General features: G+C 38.5%; 1 protein-coding gene across 1 annotated transcript; it reads left to right on the top strand.

Annotated features, from left to right (window-relative positions):
- Window positions 1-146: 146 nt before the first annotated feature.
- LOC112048496 (exosome complex exonuclease RRP44) lies at window positions 147-18,844 on the top strand. Its single transcript, XM_024086026.2, has 15 exons — window positions 147-346; window positions 1,289-1,617; window positions 2,301-2,497; window positions 2,765-2,991; window positions 3,947-4,223; window positions 6,591-6,761; window positions 7,353-7,468; window positions 8,756-9,011; window positions 10,071-10,195; window positions 11,337-11,507; window positions 12,951-13,157; window positions 13,835-14,055; window positions 15,365-15,533; window positions 17,159-17,299; window positions 18,535-18,844. The coding sequence occupies exons 1-15, from the start codon at window positions 293-295 to the stop codon at window positions 18,799-18,801; spliced, it is 2,928 nt and encodes a 975-aa protein (XP_023941794.1). The 5' UTR covers window positions 147-292; the 3' UTR covers window positions 18,802-18,844.
- The last annotated feature ends 683 nt before the right edge of the window (window positions 18,845-19,527 follow it).

Consider the following 19,527-nt stretch of genomic DNA (forward strand, 5'->3'; position numbering starts at 1 on the left):
CTGAGTTGTTCCTTGATCACAGACTATTATACACGTGGTTATTTATATACCTACTCTTTGGTTACTCTTTGGACTTTGCAGTATATATTCTTTGCTTTGTCTTTTCGTTATTTGACGTTTGTCTTTGTGGTTTTTACTCTTTACTCTTTGGTTAAATAAATAAAAAAAGTGGTTTATTTTTTATTTATTTTATTTGCTTGGTTGTTTACTTTTACAAAAGTATTTAAATATTCAGGAAGTTCTTTAATTAAAAGGTCAAGTTAATAATTAATGATATCCTTAGACATAAACAATGTGGACGACAAAAACATTTCTTACTAAAACCAAGCGCGGCAATGTTTTGAAGGTAAGGTTATGTCACGAATCTTTCTTTTATTAAAAATTGACCATATTTTAGAAGAAAAATTCGACAAACGAGAATTCAATCTCTTCAAAATATTTGGTGTTTTAAAAAGTTCATGTGTCCAAAACTTTTTCAACAGCCAAGCAAAAACTTCTTCTTGGCTGGCCCAAGTATTTCAGATAAAAATTTTGGCACTAACTGAAACTACATAAAGTATTTTTCAGATAGCATGGGTACTTTGACAGTCGCCTGTATGACGTTCATAATACGTACTATTATCGTGAATCGCGGCAAACTTTCAAGAGTAAAACAAACTGTCACCCGCACCATCCTACATGAAACGAACTGTAGGAAGATCGACTCAACACTCCACATGGTGGTAACCTCGTGGGCAAGGCAATCAATATTTTGATAAATACCTTTTCCTTACAGCTTACAGTTTATCAAACTATAGTTTATAGCCTCAATAGCTCAACGGTAAGAGCGGTCTGACTCATCACCGAAGGGTGGTGGTTCGATCCTCACTCTGTTGGTCTATTGTCGTACCCCCCTCCTGGCACAGTCTTTCCTGACAAGTTGGAGGGCAATAAGAATATTGGTCATATTATAAATAAAAACCGTAAAACAAGCCAATAAAAACATAAAACAAACATATTTCAGAATCAACTACGATTTTTTTCATGTTATTTGAAATCAGAAACCTTTTGGTGCAGGTACAACTGATTGACATAGTTTAAACAATATCTATGCCATTTATATATCAGCAAAATCGGAACTGTTCTAGAGGACATAAAGGGAAAATGCTCTATTGATTGTGGAATCACTAGTGAATGTGAAGCAGTATTATCAACAATTATTGAACGGCACATTGACTACAGTAATGTCAAGTTTATTGGCCACAATATTGTCATAGATAATTATTAATTACTTGTTCATTAATTTCAGATTGTTAGAGAACATTACTTGCGCGATGACCTGCTCTGCGGCTCTGAAGCATGTAATGTGTGTCCACAAAAAGACGATGACATCGTTTTGGAGGCAAAACCAGCATCTATTTGTGGCCTGTTCGATTATAGTCATTATTTGGTGCTCGACACTAATGTAGTACTTCATCAAATAGATGTATTAGAAGAGGACGCTCTAAAGAATGTCATAATTTTACAAACTGTTCTGGAAGAGGTGAAGCATCAAAACACAGCAATGTATCAACGGTTACTGGAGATTATTGGAAACAAAAAGAGAAAGTTTTACTCCTTTGTCAATGAACATCATAAGTAAATGTTTAAATATATTATATATATTTGTGTGGTGCTAACATGCAACCAAGTGAAGAGAAAATAGACAAAATGTCATTCAATAGCTGTGGATATCCCAGTCCCATCTTGTTAATAGCAATGCAATAAAAGAGTTGTGAGTAATTCCATTTGTGCCAGTTGAATTTTGTCTATTTCTCTTTTTCATATCAGGTAGTTATATGAAAAATATTGATGAAACTTGGCAGTGGTCTGTGCAATTTGAAATAATGGCTGCTGGCAATTCTTTTTTTTTCTAAAACTAGCGGACTCCTGCGACTTCGTCTGCGCTTAGATGTCTAATCCAGCCCTTACAGTAGTATCACTGTAAAAATGGAGTAACTTCTCCCGTTTGCCCAAAAATTTCCCTTCACTGCTGTGGTCCTATTGATCGAGCGTGATGAAAAGTATACTATAACCTGCCCAGGAGTATGAAGAATAATTGTACCAAGTTTCGTTAAAATCCGTCAAGTAATTTTTGTTTCTATAACAAACATACAGACAGACAGACAAAAATTTTACTGATTGCATTTTTGGCATCAGTATCAATCACTAATCACCCCCCATAATTATTTTGGAAGTATATTTCATGTACAGAATTGACCTCTACAGATTCATAAGTATAGACAAGAAATAATTGGTGATGGAAACCTTATCTTATGCAGAGACACATATGTGGAAAGGAAACCTGGTGAAAAGCAGAATGATCGTAATGACAGGGCTATCCGTAAAGCTGCAGAGTGGTACGCCTCGCATCTATCTATCAATAATGTTGCAGGACAGTTTCCACAGATAGTCTTACTGACTGATGATGAGAATAATAGGAAAATTGCTCAAGAAGAGGGTATTGTTTGCTGCTCTGGTGAGTAAATAAGGTTATGAAAACTGATAATGTAGAAAAATTCCAAGTATTTTTCTTATAACTAATTATAATATTGCTCAAAATCAAAAATCAACATTGCATTTTCTAGAGCGGGGTCGCCATTCTAGCACCTTGGGACCCCAATGTCCATTGCCTCTCCGAACTATGTTCCCTGCAGATTGCCATTTCAGCTTCGAGACGCGAAATGGAATTTAAAGTGAAGAAACATACATTATATGCTTACCATGATTTTTTTTTGTATTTCAGTAAAAGATTACATTGAAAATGTAAATGGGTTTGTTGGTCTAGCAGACAAACTCTCAAAGAATGTCATGCCAGAGAGTTATTCAAAAGATGCCCTTTACCCAGCACATCTGACACCCAGTCAGATACATACGGGAATAAGGAATGGGAAGCTACACCAAGGGACTTTCCATGCGTCAAGGGATAACTTCATGGAAGGGACTGCTTCTGTCAGTGGCTATGAGAAACCTGTAAGTACTTTTTGTAGCTTGTAGGCATTATTATACAGGGTGCTTGGGAGTACTTCCCTTAACTCTGGGGTTATATTCTTTACCAAAAATTAATTAAAAATGTTCAAGCAACATGTTTTCTAAAATTAATATTTTCGGTATATTTCTGTTGTAAATAGATCTTAAAATGTGTCCCTTATTTGCCACCTTATAATTATGACATAGCCAAGTTTTAAGTATTCAAAAATGCAAGGATATAAAGGAGTGTGGTACATGGATAGTCGAAATTATCTGCATTACTTTGTATGAAAACATATAAAGTTTTTATTTTTTTATTTAAAAAAATAGTAGTTATGCAGTTCGGCTCCTATAAGCGGACTCGTCAACACCTTGAAGTTATGGGAAATACTCCCGAGCACCCTGTATATTATGGTTTTAATAGATTCCCCATAAGTGCTTCAAAAACTGTAACAATAATACTAAATGGCACAAATTGATTTTGAAAATTAGTATGTTTCAATGTTGAATATATCAAAATGGTGCAGTGAGCAAACAGCTGCCAAAGCATATGAGCTGCAGCTACCAAAAACTACCAATGTTTTTTGGTCAATGCTTGTCTCCCAAACAAATAAAATAAATCTTTGGATAATAGCTTTATCATACCAGAATGGATTTTCTTTTATTTTATACAATTAGCCCTTGACTACAATCTCACCTGATGGTAAGTGATGATACAATCTAAGACGGAAGCGGGCTAACTTGTTAGGAGTAGCATGAAAATCCACACCTCTTTCGGTTTCTATATGACAGCATATTAGAACACTAAATCGCTTCGCGGTCTGCCTTTGCCAGTAGGTAGATTAAGCTACTTACTTTTTAAAAAATAAATAAATAAAATGTGTTGTCTAGTTTAGAATATAAGTTTAATGTTTAATTCTAGTTAAAAATTAAATACAAACTTAATTATTTTATATAGGTCCTTTTGCAAGGGCATATAGGTATAAACAGGGCAATAGATGGAGACATAGTAGCCATAGAAATATTACCAAAAGAAGAATGGAGTAAGCCCAGTGACATAGTTCTAGAAGATAAAGCTGATGATCCAGGAGATTTTCTAGAAGATCCCACGTTGCTAAAGAGCAACGTTGTTGACACTGCAGATGATGATATTACACCTACTGGGAAAGTTGTGGGAATCATTAAGAGGAAATGGCGACAGTACTGTGGTGTATTATTACCTAGCCAGTTTCCTGGTAAGTATTCCTTTTAAGACAGGTTTCATATCTTTGCAACATGCTATTAAAATAATTCTTATCTATAAAACCTGGTTGATAAATCAAAAACGTCCTTTTGACTTTAGAAATGTAGTGTTTTGTCTTAAAGTTACAGCAGTTTTCATGAGAATCAGTTCATAGTAATTTTGTGTTAAAAACAAAATAACTGAAATTTATGTCTTTGAAGTCAGTGCCATTTTTCATGTTAAAAATATTTTTCATCATTACATTATCACACTAATAGCCAATCTATTAGAATAAGTATCTAGCCCTAAAGTAAGCGTAGCTTATGTTACATCTGATATATTTAAAAGAAAGTCACATTATTTATAACTTAAGAACAGCTGGACTGATTTGGCTGAAAATTGTTGTAGAGGAGAGGTAGCTTGGAACCAGGAGACATAGGACACTTAAGATTGGGGTAGAATAAGGGTAGGGGTAGGGTTTTCGTCCACTAGCTGACAGAGTAAGAAAGTGACAAAACTTACGTTAGATTATCCAACAAATTATGAGAAAGTTGTGAAGCCGACCCTTAATTTTTCGTTTGGCTTTAATCTCACTTTAGTTTATCAACTAATGGACGCCGGTGACTTCATCCGTTTTTCCGATATTTTTTTTCATCCTCGCTTGATGAAATACAGGCTATAATGTCTTCGATTGATCTTAAGCAGTAGTGATTAGGTCCACTTTATTCTGAAGAAAATTGAGGTTTAAATGTTTATCCACGTTTATGAATATGGAGGTTATAGTTTCGCCATGTCTGTCCGCGGTAACCGTCAGCCGTTATTTTGTTGGTGCCCATATTGGATTTGTATTTCTTTCTCATTGTGTACTCTATTCTACTAGTCAGGCCATTTTGATACCTATAGTGGGAGTTGTGAAAAAAAAAACATGAAAAGAAAAAATAAAAAAAAAAATACAAAGTAGTTTAAGTCGTATTCTTATTACGTTTTACTTTATTTATATCACTATTGTGTATGATGTGTTGTAGCATTTTAAAGTGGAATGGGCAAGCATCCAGCCATGTTTGGACAGTGGCCATTGATAGCAGTCTCTAGTACTAAATATAGTAATACTTTTAATTGCTTTAATTATAATAATTATCTTTTTTTTATTTAATTACGTATATATTATGTGTAGTTGTAAAATTTTCGTATTTACAGTGGTGTGATATATATTTTTTTTTAATTTGTGGTAATCTACGATTATCAACATATAGATGTGTTAAATTTCTTCTTATACTAATTTTTAACGCATTTTGTCAATTTTGGTGATTTTATTCAATGTACTCAGTGTCTACTGTTTTACGTGGACAGGTGAAAACCATTTCAATCTGTACGTTTTTGAGATAAATATTTGTATTTACGCGTAGCTTTTATTTTAGATATTATATTAAGTTTGTCGTTTTTTTACTTTACTTATGACAATTTCATATGTAATCTACGTTTGTCAATTTTGAAAAACACTTAACTCGATCAAAGTTTAAGGGATCCTAGCGAATGGTTGCCGTTAAGTTAACTTTCTCTCGAGTGGGACATGAATTTGCATAATAGTCTATAGAAAATTAAAAAAAATATATGTTTTATACTTGGACATACGAGGGATTGGACCGTTGAAGGAGTCAGTACCATACCAAATGGAAGAAACATAGGCTTCCAAACATAATTTTTTTTTTTTTATAAAATATTACGCTTTTTGGTTATGTTTAAATGAATTTCACTTATAATCACAATCTATACTAATATTATAAAGCTGAAGAGTTTGTTTGTTTATTTGTTTGTTTGTTTGAATGAACGCGCTAATCTCAGGAACTACTGGTTCGATTTAAAAAAATCTTTCAGTGTTAGATAGGCCATTTATCGAGGAAGGCTATAGGCTATATATTATCTCCGTATTTCAACGGGAGCGGGAACCACGCGGGTGAAACCGCGCGGCGTCAGCTAGTGCTATTATAAAGGCGAAAGTTTGTGTGTATGTTTGCGCTGCGGATTACTGAATCAATTTGACAGAAATTTTGAATGGAAATAGATCTAACATCTGGATTAACACATAGGCTACTTTTGATACGGGAAAAAATCATGGATCCCGCGGGATTTGTGAAATACCTATTCAAGGTTGAATATTTAAAAATTAACATTTTCATGTAATCACGTCTCAAAGAAATATGATAAATTTTTTTAATCGATAATGAACAATTTAAGACCGTTTTGAAAAAATGTCAACTTCCATTATTCCACGCATACGAAGCCGCGGGCGTCCGCTAGTTTTTTATATTGGATGTCTCGTACAAAAATCGTTTCTTAAAAAACCATCTTTTAGGTACTATTTTCCAAAATTCCTCGACAGGTGCGACTCGTCATTTGTTCACGCCGGCGGAGAAGCGGATACCACGAGTGCGAATAGAGACCCGCCAGAGTAACCTGCTCGTCTCGCAGCGTATCCTGGTCGCACTGGACTCCTGGCCCAGGAACAGCCGGTACCCCCTGGGCCACTTCGTGAGGTCCTTGGGGCTTATTGGTGAGTCATCATCATCATCATCTTCATTAGTTGGACAATGCTAGACCTCCTGTGGGGACTTCCAAAAACCACAGTCTTGAACTGGTATATCTTTCAGTGAAGGTCCCATGAAAATCGATTCAGTTGTTCCAGAGATTAGACCAGACAAACACAGACAGAAAGTCAATAAATCAAAAAAATGCGTTTTTCTCGTATAGTTTCGTATAAGTAACTAGTTTACGCACTTAAGAAAACACAGTTATGAAATTACAGGCAGATTTTATTTACTTCATCATCATTATCAACCCATATTCGGCTCTCTATTGAGCACGAGTCTCCTCTCAGAATGATAGGGGTTAGGCCTTAGTCCACCACGCTGGCCAAATGCGGATTGGCAGCCTTAACATACGTAGATAATTAAGAAAATTCTCTGGTATGCAGGTTTCGTCAAGATGTTTTTCGTTCACCGTTTGGGACACGTGATATTTAATTTCTTAAAATGCACATTACTGAAAATTTGGAGGTGCACACTCTTCGGAATCGGAGGCAGAGGTCATATCCACTGGGCTCTCACTGCTCAAAAAAACGAAATAAATAAACATATTTTTCCAGGTGATAAGAATGCAGAGAATGAAGTGATACTGTTAGAACACGACGTCCCTCACGCGCGGTTCAGTGAAGCTGTGCTGGCGTGTTTGCCTCCCGACGATTGGACTATTCCTGAGGAGGTAATATACATACTACTTTGGGTTCAAATGGAATTGTCTGGCCCATTTGGTATTGCTTCGGAGAGGTCCATTTTTCAATATCCAGCTCGGGTCAGTGTAAAGGTGAATGTCCACCGGCCATTACAATGTCGGCCCTGGGAAACCAGTATCACTTAAGGGTAGTAACCAGTATACCCTTATAAAAGTATATGGAGATGATGATATGATGTATAAATAAGGATCTGGTTAAATAATTGGATTAGTAAAAGTATATTTCTTGAGGAAAAATAGATTTTTTTTATAAACTCTTCTAGGACAAAATGTTCGCTGGTGTGCCAAAGCGGCGAAGTAATATTTATAGCTGTATTTTTTGGTATTATTTTTTCTGTTACCAACATGCTTAACGTACAAGAAAACGAGCAAACAAATCAATCCTCAGTATTAAAAAAATATCGTAAAACTCAGGCTGTGTGGTCAACGATTTTAGCTTGTCCCCGTTGTGGACAAATTAATGATGAATAAAAATAAAAATGTTGAAATACATTGTAGCAAACTTTTTTGTTTAATACATTGTAGCAAACTGTTAGGTGAAGGTATGCTCGTATTTTCATCATTATCAAACAAGTATTTTGAAAAAATATTCCATTCAATTCCCAAGCAAATAAAAAAAAAGTTAAAAATTCATGCCATATAACAGTAAATGTAGCTTCTGGCTGTCACTATTGTAAACCAAAATTCACTGGAGAAAATTCATGGTTATTTGTCATTTGTAGGCTGAACAGACTATTTTAGTATTTTAGTCGAGCACGAACAATTTTTGGATTTACCGTCTAAAAATCGTTCGTATTCGACTAAAGTACTAAAGTAGTCCAAACTAGGCCAGACAGACAGACAGAATGTTCAATTTCATTAATATATATATATTGGTATTTGTAGCGTGCCTTATACTCAAATATAAATACCGTTTGCAGTGAACCCTAAGCACGCAATTTGCTATGTAAACATTTTCTGTAAGAACGCTTCGATGTTAAATCGAGGCAGTCGTTTCTAACTCGTCTTTACCAACGCTCGTGTTCTAGTTTAATTATTATAACCAGTCCGCTAAGTTAAGGCATTTCAAAGCATTATGTATTATTCGGTGTGTCAATAACCAAAAATTTCTTCATCTACTTGGTTTATTATTGGATTCCTGACAGAGACACGCATTAACCTTCAGTAGCCTATTTACCAATCAATCATCGGGTACGTAACTAACAACCCACAGATTGGTAACAACCTATAGTATTATATGTACAAATATTATTGTAGGAAATAAAAAAGCGAGTGGACCTCCGTTCAATATGCGTGTGCTCAGTCGACCCGCCCGGCTGTACCGACATAGATGACGCACTACACGCGCGCGAGTTACCTGCGCAGACGAGAGACGGCCTCAAGAAGTATGACGTGGGCGTGCACATCGCTGACGTCACGCACTTCGTCCGACCCAACACCGCCTTGGACAAGGAGGCCGCTTCCAGGTCCACTACTGTGTACTTGGTCGACAAGAGAATTGACATGGTTCCTGGTAAGTATATCTCGAATAGTACTAGTTCTGATTGAGCTCATCCGGGGAAGTACTGCGATGCTTATTCGACGACACGATGCATGTGCGTAAGTTGCCTGCGCACACGAGGGACGGCCTCAAGAAGTATGACGTGGGCGTGCACATCGCTTACGTCACGCACTTCGTCCGACCCAACACCGCCTTGGACAAGGAGGCCGCTTCCAGATCCACTACTGTGTACTTGGTCGACAAGAGAATTGACATGGTTCCTGGTAAGTATATCTCGAATAGTACTAGAGCTCATCCGGGGAAGTATTGCTGTGTTTAATCGACTATGACTTATGCGTGCGCGAGTTGCCTGCGCACACGAGGGACGGCCTCAAGAAGTATGACGTGGGCGTGCATATCGCTGACGTCACGCACTTCGTCCGACCCAACACCGCCTTGGACAAGGAGGCCGCCTCCAGGTCCACTACTGTGTACTTGGTCGACAAGAGAATTGACATGGTTCCTGGTAAGCATATCTTGAATAGTACTACAGCTTTGGTAGAGCCGCTATTCGATGACACGATGCACGCGTGAGTTGCCTGCGTAGACGAGAGACGGCCTCAAGAAGAATAGGGTAGTTGACTCATATCAAATTTAATATAAACAATATTATTTTCGTGTAGTACCTACATAGAATAAGGGTGCGATATATATTGATATCAATTAATAAACGTTAAGGATTTCTTAAAAAACTTTAATTTAAATATTACGAATTTTATCAAATTTTCCAAAATTCAAAAACGCTGTCGTCCTTTTAAGTTTTATTTTTCAATCTAGTATAATGATTTAAGACTATTAAAAAAGTGTCAACTAGCCTATTAAGTGGGCGTAAACATCACTGACGTCATGCATTTCTTACGATGGAATTACAAGATCGACTACTGTTTAAATTAGGATTTTAAAAAGTGGAAGGGAGGGGGAGTGGCAAAAAATATCAATAGTAATCGGGCGGTAGTGTATATATTATATGTACATAATATTTAATTGGAATTTGTCTTGAATTTTCGTTTATCAAGTGAACATCACTTTCAGATTTGCTCAGTTCGAATTTGTGTTCGCTGCGCGGCGGCGAGGAGCGCCTGGCGTTCTCATGTGTATGGGAGATAGACGAGAACGCCAACGTTTTGTCGACCAAGTTCCACAAGAGCGTTATAAAGGTACCATTTGTCTACTTAATATAATATTTAAACAAGCAATGAATTCCTGGAGTCTCAGACTAGTTAGATAAAGACCTGCCTTATAAAACATTATTTTTCTGTCAAAGTATATGATCAACGATCTTATGCGATTATATACACTGTCTCTATAGAATCGATGTTTCATAGTTTACAATCGTGTCCGTCGGTTAAAAATTCCGTAAAAATACCTTTTTGTGTAGTTAAATGGTGTAAAAAACTAACAAAAACTGCAAGTTTAGTTTAAGATATATATGATATATAAGCTCGTTTTGAAAATGGAAGAAAATTTTGTTCGTGAATTTGGGTGCGATACTAGTCCTTATGTATTTAGTCTGAGCCTGGAGTCCCAAGGCGCAGGAATGGTGACCCCATACCGGACAGCGCAACGTTAGTCATCCCTCAACTGGAACGAAGAAAAAATACGAGTACAATATACATGTAACACCATAAAATTACATTTGTTGAGTTTACTAAAACTTCAAGTGTTTTGTATGAGCGCTTACTAAAAACTGTTTATTAGTGGATGACCGCGACTTTGTCCGCAAAAAATTCAGCATACATTTCATTTCTTTTTTAGGGTTCCGAAAGTACGTAGCACCAAAACGGAACCCTTATAATATCACTTTTGGGGGGCAAGATGTAAAATAATAAAAAAATGTGTGACACAGGTATCTAATGAAATAGCTAGATAAGATGATCTCAAATATATTTTATAGTTATAGGTAGTATTATATACTTATGGGTAGATTACAGGAAAACTTGTGCGAATTATTATAAAACCTATTCATCAAAACTATGTTAAGTTAATAGAAATTGAAATAATTTCATACATAAAATACGGCTTAATTTGTAAACACTATTACTATTGTAAGACTATAGTAAAAATTAGCAATTCGAACATTACCTAATATTTAACAAATAGATACCTAGAAATCAAAAAATCGTGCTCAATGTACATATTATTGCTTACAGCTCTCTAGCTTTCTAGCTTTAACACGCTCTGAACTAAACCGCGGATGTATGAATGTATGTAATGTATGTATGTATGATAAACGCAGATTATGGCAAAACTATAAGGTTTAAGGACTACGGAACCCTAAAAAAGGATAAAATATTTCAGTCACGCGCAGCGATGACGTATGAGCAAGCCCAAATAACCATCGACGAGAAGTCGCGGAATGACGACATAGCGTCCTCGCTGCGAATCCTCAACGCGCTGGCCAAGAAGATGAAGCAGAAGAGACTCGACAATGGCGCCTTGCTGCTCGCCTCCCCCGAGATACGATTCCAGGTAAACTGTTCCACTCACATTTTTTTTATAAGCTAGCGTTTTAACGCTAAGATCAAAAATCAATGATCTAAACTTCTAGGAATGAATCACTCTAAAGCGCTAGTCTTCGAACATTAATAACAGGACCTGCCTCGCTGACCGTTACCCTCTGGCAAAGATCAAAAATCAATGATCTAACGCGTTTATAAAAACTGCTGCTATAGAATCGATGTTTCATTGTTGTAATCGTTTTCGTCGTGTAAAGAGCTCCTTAAAAATGCCGGTTTGTGTAGTTGAATGGCATGAAAAACGGCCAAAATCTTGTAGTTTAGTAAAAGATGGAGTAACGTTACATTTGTAAGTATTTCTACCATAATTTTATCAAATTTGTAATAAAAACAATTTCATAAAAGAATCGATTCTTTTGACGGAACGGCAAAAAATCGATCAAGTAATCGAACATTCTATGTGTATATTCTGTGGATAGTCTAAGCGATGTGTTGGTTAGTCTGTGTAAAAATTACGCGTGTGTGTATTGCGAGTCAAATATATAGTTGTGTGTAGTGTATGGACACAGAATATATTTAATGGTGTTAAATGTTTTCGATGTGTTTGTTTATCTCGTCCTCCTCAAAAAACGACAGACCTTTTTGTTGGTGAATTTGGGTGCGAAACAGGTCCATAGTCAGAGGAAACACCTATGCACATCTTATGCAATTGCTCAGCTCTAATACATAAACGCAACCTCCACTTAAGGCATTGCACACTAAACACGGAGGAGGTAATACACATCTTAAATGTTATTTTTATCTTTAGATTATACTGTTTTTTCTTCTTTTTATGGTAATATTAGTTTAATTCTGTTCATAATGTAATTGTGTGATAGATCCATATCTATATTTTCAAACGCAAATCTAAAACAGTTTTCTCCCTAATTTAGTCTAATTAACCTATTTATTATTCTTTTAATTCTTTTTATGTATCTATTCGAGTACTAAATTACGCATGTTGAGGTAACCTATAAGTGGGTCTATGACACAACAACTTCACTAATCTATGTTTTTGTAAAACTCAATTTTAATTGTCATAACCTGTTGGTACCCTATAAAAATAAATAAATAAATCCCAGCCAATATGCTTCTATACCTGGCGGCAAATAGTATTGGAAGGAAAATCCACTCGGCGACAAAAGAGAAAAATCGTCGAATGAACGAAACAGCAATGTTGTCGACTTTGGGGTCGGGGGGCCTTTTGAGGTCGGGGGGCTTGGATCCTGGAGCTCACTAGCTGTCTTCAGGTCACGGCTTACAGGTCATAATCAAACTATATGATAAGTGAACTATAGCAAAAACATTACCCTCCTTACGCAGCAGAATAAAAAGTATCGTTACAACTTTTTGGTCTTAGTTTTTTCCGTCTTTCGCAACGCGATAAGGAACTTCGTTCCAATAATGAATTTTTCAGGTAGACTCAGAGACCCACGACCCAATAGAAGTGCAAGCAAAGAAGATCATGGACACCAACTCCATGGTGGAGGAGTTCATGCTGCTCGCGAACGTGAGCGTGGCGCAGCACCTCGCGGCAGAGTTCCCGCAGTGCGCGCTGCTGCGGCGTCACCCGCCGCCGCCGCCCGCCAACTTCCACACCTTCCTCAAGGCGGCCAGGCAACAGGTATATAAATGTACTAGCGGACGCGACGTCGTCCGCCTTTAGACCTCCTTAATCTGGCCCCTGTCGCAAAATCCGTTCTAAGCAGACGTCTACTATCTATTAACTATCTCCCTGTCTAAGTTCATCTTTGTCACGTCAAGTGGTTTTTGAGATTTCGTGATGAATGACTTTTCGCATTTATATATTAAGATAGAAATTCAATAGTCTACCCAGTATCTGTTAATAAGTTACGTTTATTATTACGCTATTACAGCGGGACCTAATTGGAGAAGGATTGCAAAAGACAGTGAGCAATGGAAGTCGCTGGAGGCTTATGCCGAAAGGCACACTGTGCTAAGAGATATTTATTAAAAAAAAAAAAACTAAAATTGTAATAAAATGTAATGTTAAATTTAATCTCTTATCGCAGAATAAATGGCTTATTATTATTACGCTAGGTATATTAATTTTTCGGCGCGAGGCTTAGAGAGGGAGAATAGCTAAGTGAAGATAAGTGTTGACGCGTTTTCAAAGGAACCTTTAAACCTGTACACAGAATCACGGATTTTTTTTGGTTACAATCTTGATAGGAATTGTGACAATTGATATTTCAAGGCTTTCATTCAGTAATTGTTTTTGCTTTTTAAATTACTTCTGATACCGTGATCTCCGTCTCTTACATGTTTATTTCCTTACAGGGTTTCGAGATAGACGTGTCGACGAACAAATCGTTCTCGAAGTCGCTGGACGCGGCCGTGATCCCCGGCCGGCCGTTCTTCAACACGCTGCTGCGCATCATGGCAACGCGCTGCATGCAGCAGGCGGTGTACTTCTCCAGCGGCACCAAGACGCAGGACGAGTTCTACCACTACGGGCTCGCGTGCCCCATATACACGCACTTCACGTCGCCCATACGCAGGTTCATTATCAACCCATATTCGGTTCACTGCTGAGCTCAACTCTCCTCTCAGAATGAGAGGGGTTAGGCCAATAGTCCACCAAGCTGGCCCAGACAGACTTTACACACGCAGAGAATTAAGAAAATTTTTTGGTATGCAGATTTAATCACGATGCTTTTCCTTCACCGTTTGAGACACGTGATTTAACTTCTTAAAATACACACAACTGAAAAGTTGGAAGTGCATGCCCTGGACCTGATTCGAACCCACACCCTACGGTATCGGAGGCTGAGGTCATATCTGCTATCACGGCTACATATGCAGGTTAGATGAGGAGAAAAAAAGAGTATGCTTTAGACTGCACAATTGGAATAAAACTTCTCTCAAAAATAAAATAATACATGAAAGAGAAATTTAAAAATTAGCAGCGGTTAAAAGCGCCATCTGTCGTGTCAGACTTGCTATGCTTGACAACCTCCTACTAGTTCACAATTGTGCCGTTAAGCCGTACGGTGCGGTTGAGGAGAGGTCAACTCGTACGTCTAGCTGCTTCAAGAGTTACTAGGTCGATAGATCTCCACACCACAAAGTTTTAGTATGAGGTCAAAAAACCTTGTATCGCACCAGAGGAAAGTACAGAAAAGTCAGTGCCGCAGCGAACGTGTTAAAAGACTAAACGGATAAGGCGCTGGGACTTGTGTTATGTCGTAATTTAGCAGTGTTACTACAGATGGCGCTTCTTATGTCATCTCGATTACACTTTTCGTAACACATTCAACAGTTTACTCCCGAAGTTAAGCCTGCATAAGATTTAACTTGAAAACCTTGCTCCTTTCGTCTAAAATATTGACCTTGGCTTTACGTTTATTGTCATGTAAATAAATAAAGGAGGATAGCGAAAGTGGGAGTCACACTCAGAAGTGTCGTACACTCATATGTTTGTATTAATTAAAACCATTATTTTATAATGTGCTTGTAAAAAAATATAGAGATTTTACAAAACGGGAATCAAGATTACTTCTATACTTAGCATAGTAAAATTGTCTTACTTGTTGCTTGAGATCGAAACGCCTTGTCGTATTTATAAAGGAATCACGCAGTTGTATGTCAGCGGCGGTGTTTTTCAGTATAATATTCGTATGCATAGATAGGGTACCTTCTAATTTTGAGGTATATCTTTTTTCTCCATGCTTTTCAAGATTGGTTACCATTTGCTTTTTTATTAGATTAATCACGATTAACAACTATTAATGGTTTTCCATTATGTACGCTACTTCTATCTGCTAGTCCCAAAATACATGCAACCTCGCCATTCTCCTTTGCGTTCAGGTACGCGGACGTGATAGTGCACCGCTTGCTGGCCGCGTGCGTCGGCGCGGACGTGACGCACGCGACGCTGCTGGACACCAAGGCCGCGGACGCGCTGTGCGAGAACCTCAACTACCGGCACCGGCAGGCGCAGTACGCGGGCCGCGCGTCCGTCGCGCTCAACACGCATGTGAGCTGCTCTATTGGCGTTGCGTTGTATTACAGTAGTAGTGCGCCGGTTGCTGGCCGCGTGCGTCGGCGCGGACGTGACGCACGCGACGCTGCTGGACACCAAGGCCGCGGACGCGCTGTGCGAGAACCTCAACTACCGGCACCGGCAGGCGCAGTACGCGGGCCGCGCGTCCGTCGCGCTCAACACGCATGTGAGCTGCTCTATTGGCGTTGCGTTGTATTACAGTAGTAGTGCGCCGGTTGCTGGCCGCGTGCGTCGGCGCGGACGTGACGCACGCGACGCTGCTGGACACCAAGGCCGCGGACGCGCTGTGCGAGAACCTCAACTACCGGCACCGGCAGGCGCAGTACGCGGGCCGCGCGTCCGTCGCGCTCAACACGCATGTGAGCTGCTCTATTGGCGTTGCGTTGTATTACAGTAGTAGTGCGCCGGTTGCTGGCCGCGTGCGTCGGCGCGGACGTGACGCACGCGACGCTGCTGGACACCAAGGCCGCGGACGCGCTGTGCGAGAACCTCAACTACCGGCACCGGCAGGCGCAGTACGCGGGCCGCGCGTCCGTCGCGCTCAACACGCATGTGAGCTGCTCTATTGGCGTTGCGTTGTATTACAGTAGTAGTGCGCCGGTTGCTGGCCGCGTGCGTCGGCGCGGACGTGACGCACGCGACGCTGCTGGACACCAAGGCCGCGGACGCGCTGTGCGAGAACCTCAACTACCGGCACCGGCAGGCGCAGTACGCGGGCCGCGCGTCCGTCGCGCTCAACACGCATGTGAGCTGCTCTATTGGCGTTGCGTTGTATTACAACGTTTTTCAGAGGAAGAGTATGACACATGACAGATGCTGTCATGTGTCACGCCTATGAAGTTTCGTATTATTTTACGATAAAATGTATGGCGGATAACGTTGTAATTGCTTGGGGGATACCTCCCACTTAGAGAAGGGCCTCGTGACGTACAGCAATATATTCGTTAGAAGGGTTCAAAATCAATTAATCTATATTAGTATTATAAAGCTGAAGAGTTTGTTTGTTTGATTGAACGCGCTAATCTCAAAAAATACTGGTCCGATTTGAAAAACTCTTTTAGTATTAGATAGCCCATTTATCGAGGAAGGCAGGGAACGGAAACCACGCGGATGAAACCGCGCGGCGTCAGCAAGTCGATTTCAAAAATAGGATTAAATTTATTAATTAAACATCGTAAACCTGGATAAATTCATGTGTACGAGTATATTTATTGTTTTAACTACTTCCTTCAATTAAAAATAAATTCGGACTTTGGATGGTTCTTTTTACGAAACTCAAACTTTTCCGATTCGAAATCGAAATCGATTTTTCATACACTCCATTTTGTTACTACATCACCAACGTCAAATACCAAACGTCACCGTACCCTTCCTATCTGAAAAACACTAGTAGTGCATCTCTTGCTGGCTACGTGCGTCGACGCGGACGTAGCGCTCGCGACGCACGGACATCAAGGCTGCGGACGCGCTATGGACCTGCCAATGCTTAAACTTAAACATTGGCAGGTCCATAACTGTCTTGAGGATTTTTGTTATAGAAGAGTACACCCAACCCTACAAAAGATTTACTTCATTGACGTGCTCTTTATTGTTTGTAGATATTGTTCAAAAACCGCGAAGAGATCGAGCAGGCGGTAGTGCTGGCGGTGAAGAGGAACGCGCTGCAAGTGCTCATACCCAAGTACGGGCTGGAGGGACCACTCTATCTGCCCTCTGATAAATTTGTCTACAACGAAGAGGTAGGCTATATCAGTTATTGCAGTAATTAGGCTGTAACAGTATTTGTAACAAAAGAATCATCAAAATCAAAAATTAGCACACAAATTAAAAAAAAATCAAGTTCGTTTAAAACTCAAGCGGTAGCTGATGTATTAATTACTAATAAGTGGTAGTAATAAGGCTGTAGCAGAATTAGGAGGAACAAGCTGTAGCTGTAGTTGCATTAATTAAGATGTAGCAGTGTTTGTAGTAATTAGGCTGTTGTAATGATTGCAATAATTACGTTGTAACAGTATTGGCAATAATCAGGCTGTAACAGATTTGCAGCAATCTGCAATATTTTGGATGTTGCAATATCAGGCTGTAGCAGTAAATCGGCTGTAGCACTATTTGCAATAATCAGGCTTTAACAGATTTGTAGTAATAATTTGACTGTAGCAGTATTTGTAGTAATTAGGTTGTAACAGTATTTGCAATAAACAGGCTGTAACAGATTTATAGTAATCAGGCTGTAGCAACATTTTGGCTCTAGCAGTTTTGCAGTAATTAAGTTGTAATAGTATTTGCAATAATCAGGCTGTAACAGATTTGCAGTAATTAGGTTCTAGCAATATTTTGTCTGTAGCTGTATTTGCAGTAACAGTATTTGCAACAATAAGGCTGTAACAGATTTGCAGATTGACTAAACCCAATTGGCTGAAATTTTAGAATGGAAATAGACTAATGATTGGAAAATAATCTTGGATCAACAGATAAGACAGTATAAAATCCTAAAATAACGTTGGTGCAACCGCCGACATTTTTTAGATGTTTATATAGGGTGTTCGGGAGTATTTCCCATAGCTCTAGGGAACTTATTTTCTTTAAGGAAAATTCATTTAAAATGTCTAACTAACATGAGTTCTAAAATGAATATTTTCGAAGTAAAAAATGTTTCTTTTGTAAATAGATCTTAAATTGTGTCCCTTATATTGCATCCTTATATTTGACCCAGCCATACGTGTTTATTGATAAATATTATGAAGTAGCTTACTAGTGAAGTGCGGAGTGACAGTTGCAATATCTCGTCGATATATACAGTCTTACCACTACGATTATGTATTTTAAAATGCAGGGATAGATAAAGGCGTGTTTTTTCTTTTTATAAAAAAAAATAGTTATGCAGTCCTGTAAGTGGACTTGTCAACAGCTTGAAGTTATGGGAAATACTCTGCAACACCCTGTATATTAATTTGATAATAATTTTATTTTACAGGAAAACGTCCAAATATGCGGCGGCACTGTATTGAAAACGTTCGACGAACTGACAGTGAGACTGACACTCGACAGTACCAACATGCAACACAGGAAGCTCGTGTACCAGCTAGTGACGCCATACATACCCGGCGTTAGCTACGTGAAGGAAAACGAAGACAGTAATGAACCAGCAATGGACGTCGAAGTCGTGGATATCTCCGAAACGACAAATAAGAGAAAAGATACCGACAGCAAAAGTACTAAGAAGAAGAAATCTAAAAAGTAACAATGTAATTTTACGTAAGTAAATAAATATTTTTTTAAGCAAAGTTTTCTTTTTAAATTCCTTTAGATTATGATTAGGGTCAAAAATCCATCTTTCTCGATTCCCAAAGTGGTACAAAAGTATTTGTTGTAATTAGGTTGTAACAGTATTCACAATAATCAGACTGTAACAGATTTGCAGTAATCAGGTTGTAGCAATATTTTAGCTGTAGCAGTATTTGCTGTAATTAGGTTGTAACAGTATTTTCTGTAAAAAAACGTTCGACGAACTCACAAAAAACAGTGAGACTGACTAACATGCAACACAGAAATCTCGTGTACCAGCTAGTGACGCCATATTTACCCGGAGTTAGCTACGTGAAGGAAAACGAAGACGATACGGAACCAGCAATGGACGTCGAAGTCGTGGATATCTCCAAAATTACAAATAAGAGAAAAGATACCGACAGCAAGAGTACTAGAAAGAAATTTAAAAAGTAACAATGTAATTTTACGTAAGCAAATAAATATACATAGGCATACAGCCTTCCTCGATAAATGGGCTATCTAACACTGAAAGAATTTTTAAAATCGGACCAGTAGTTCCTGATATTAGCGCGTCGGTCTCGGTCATTACCATTAATATCTGATAGTGGTTATCAGTGGCGTGCATAAGATTGTTGATCAGGGTATGCACTAGTAAGACAATTTAACCAAACTGCGCAAATGTACATTGATTGGTTATGAA

Source organism: Bicyclus anynana, chromosome 12, assembly GCF_947172395.1.
Source record: "Bicyclus anynana chromosome 12, ilBicAnyn1.1, whole genome shotgun sequence".
Taxonomy (NCBI): domain Eukaryota; kingdom Metazoa; phylum Arthropoda; class Insecta; order Lepidoptera; family Nymphalidae; genus Bicyclus; species Bicyclus anynana.

Coding starts and splice junctions, on each gene's coding strand:
- LOC112048496 (XM_024086026.2), top strand. CDS start 293: ATGTGGACGACAAAAACATTTCTTACTAAAACCAAGCGCGGCAATGTT. Junction 10,196..11,336: donor TCCACAAGAGCGTTATAAAG/GTACCATTTGTC, acceptor AAAATATTTCAG/TCACGCGCAGCGATGACGTA. Junction 13,158..13,834: donor TCAAGGCGGCCAGGCAACAG/GTATATAAATGT, acceptor ATTTCCTTACAG/GGTTTCGAGATAGACGTGTC.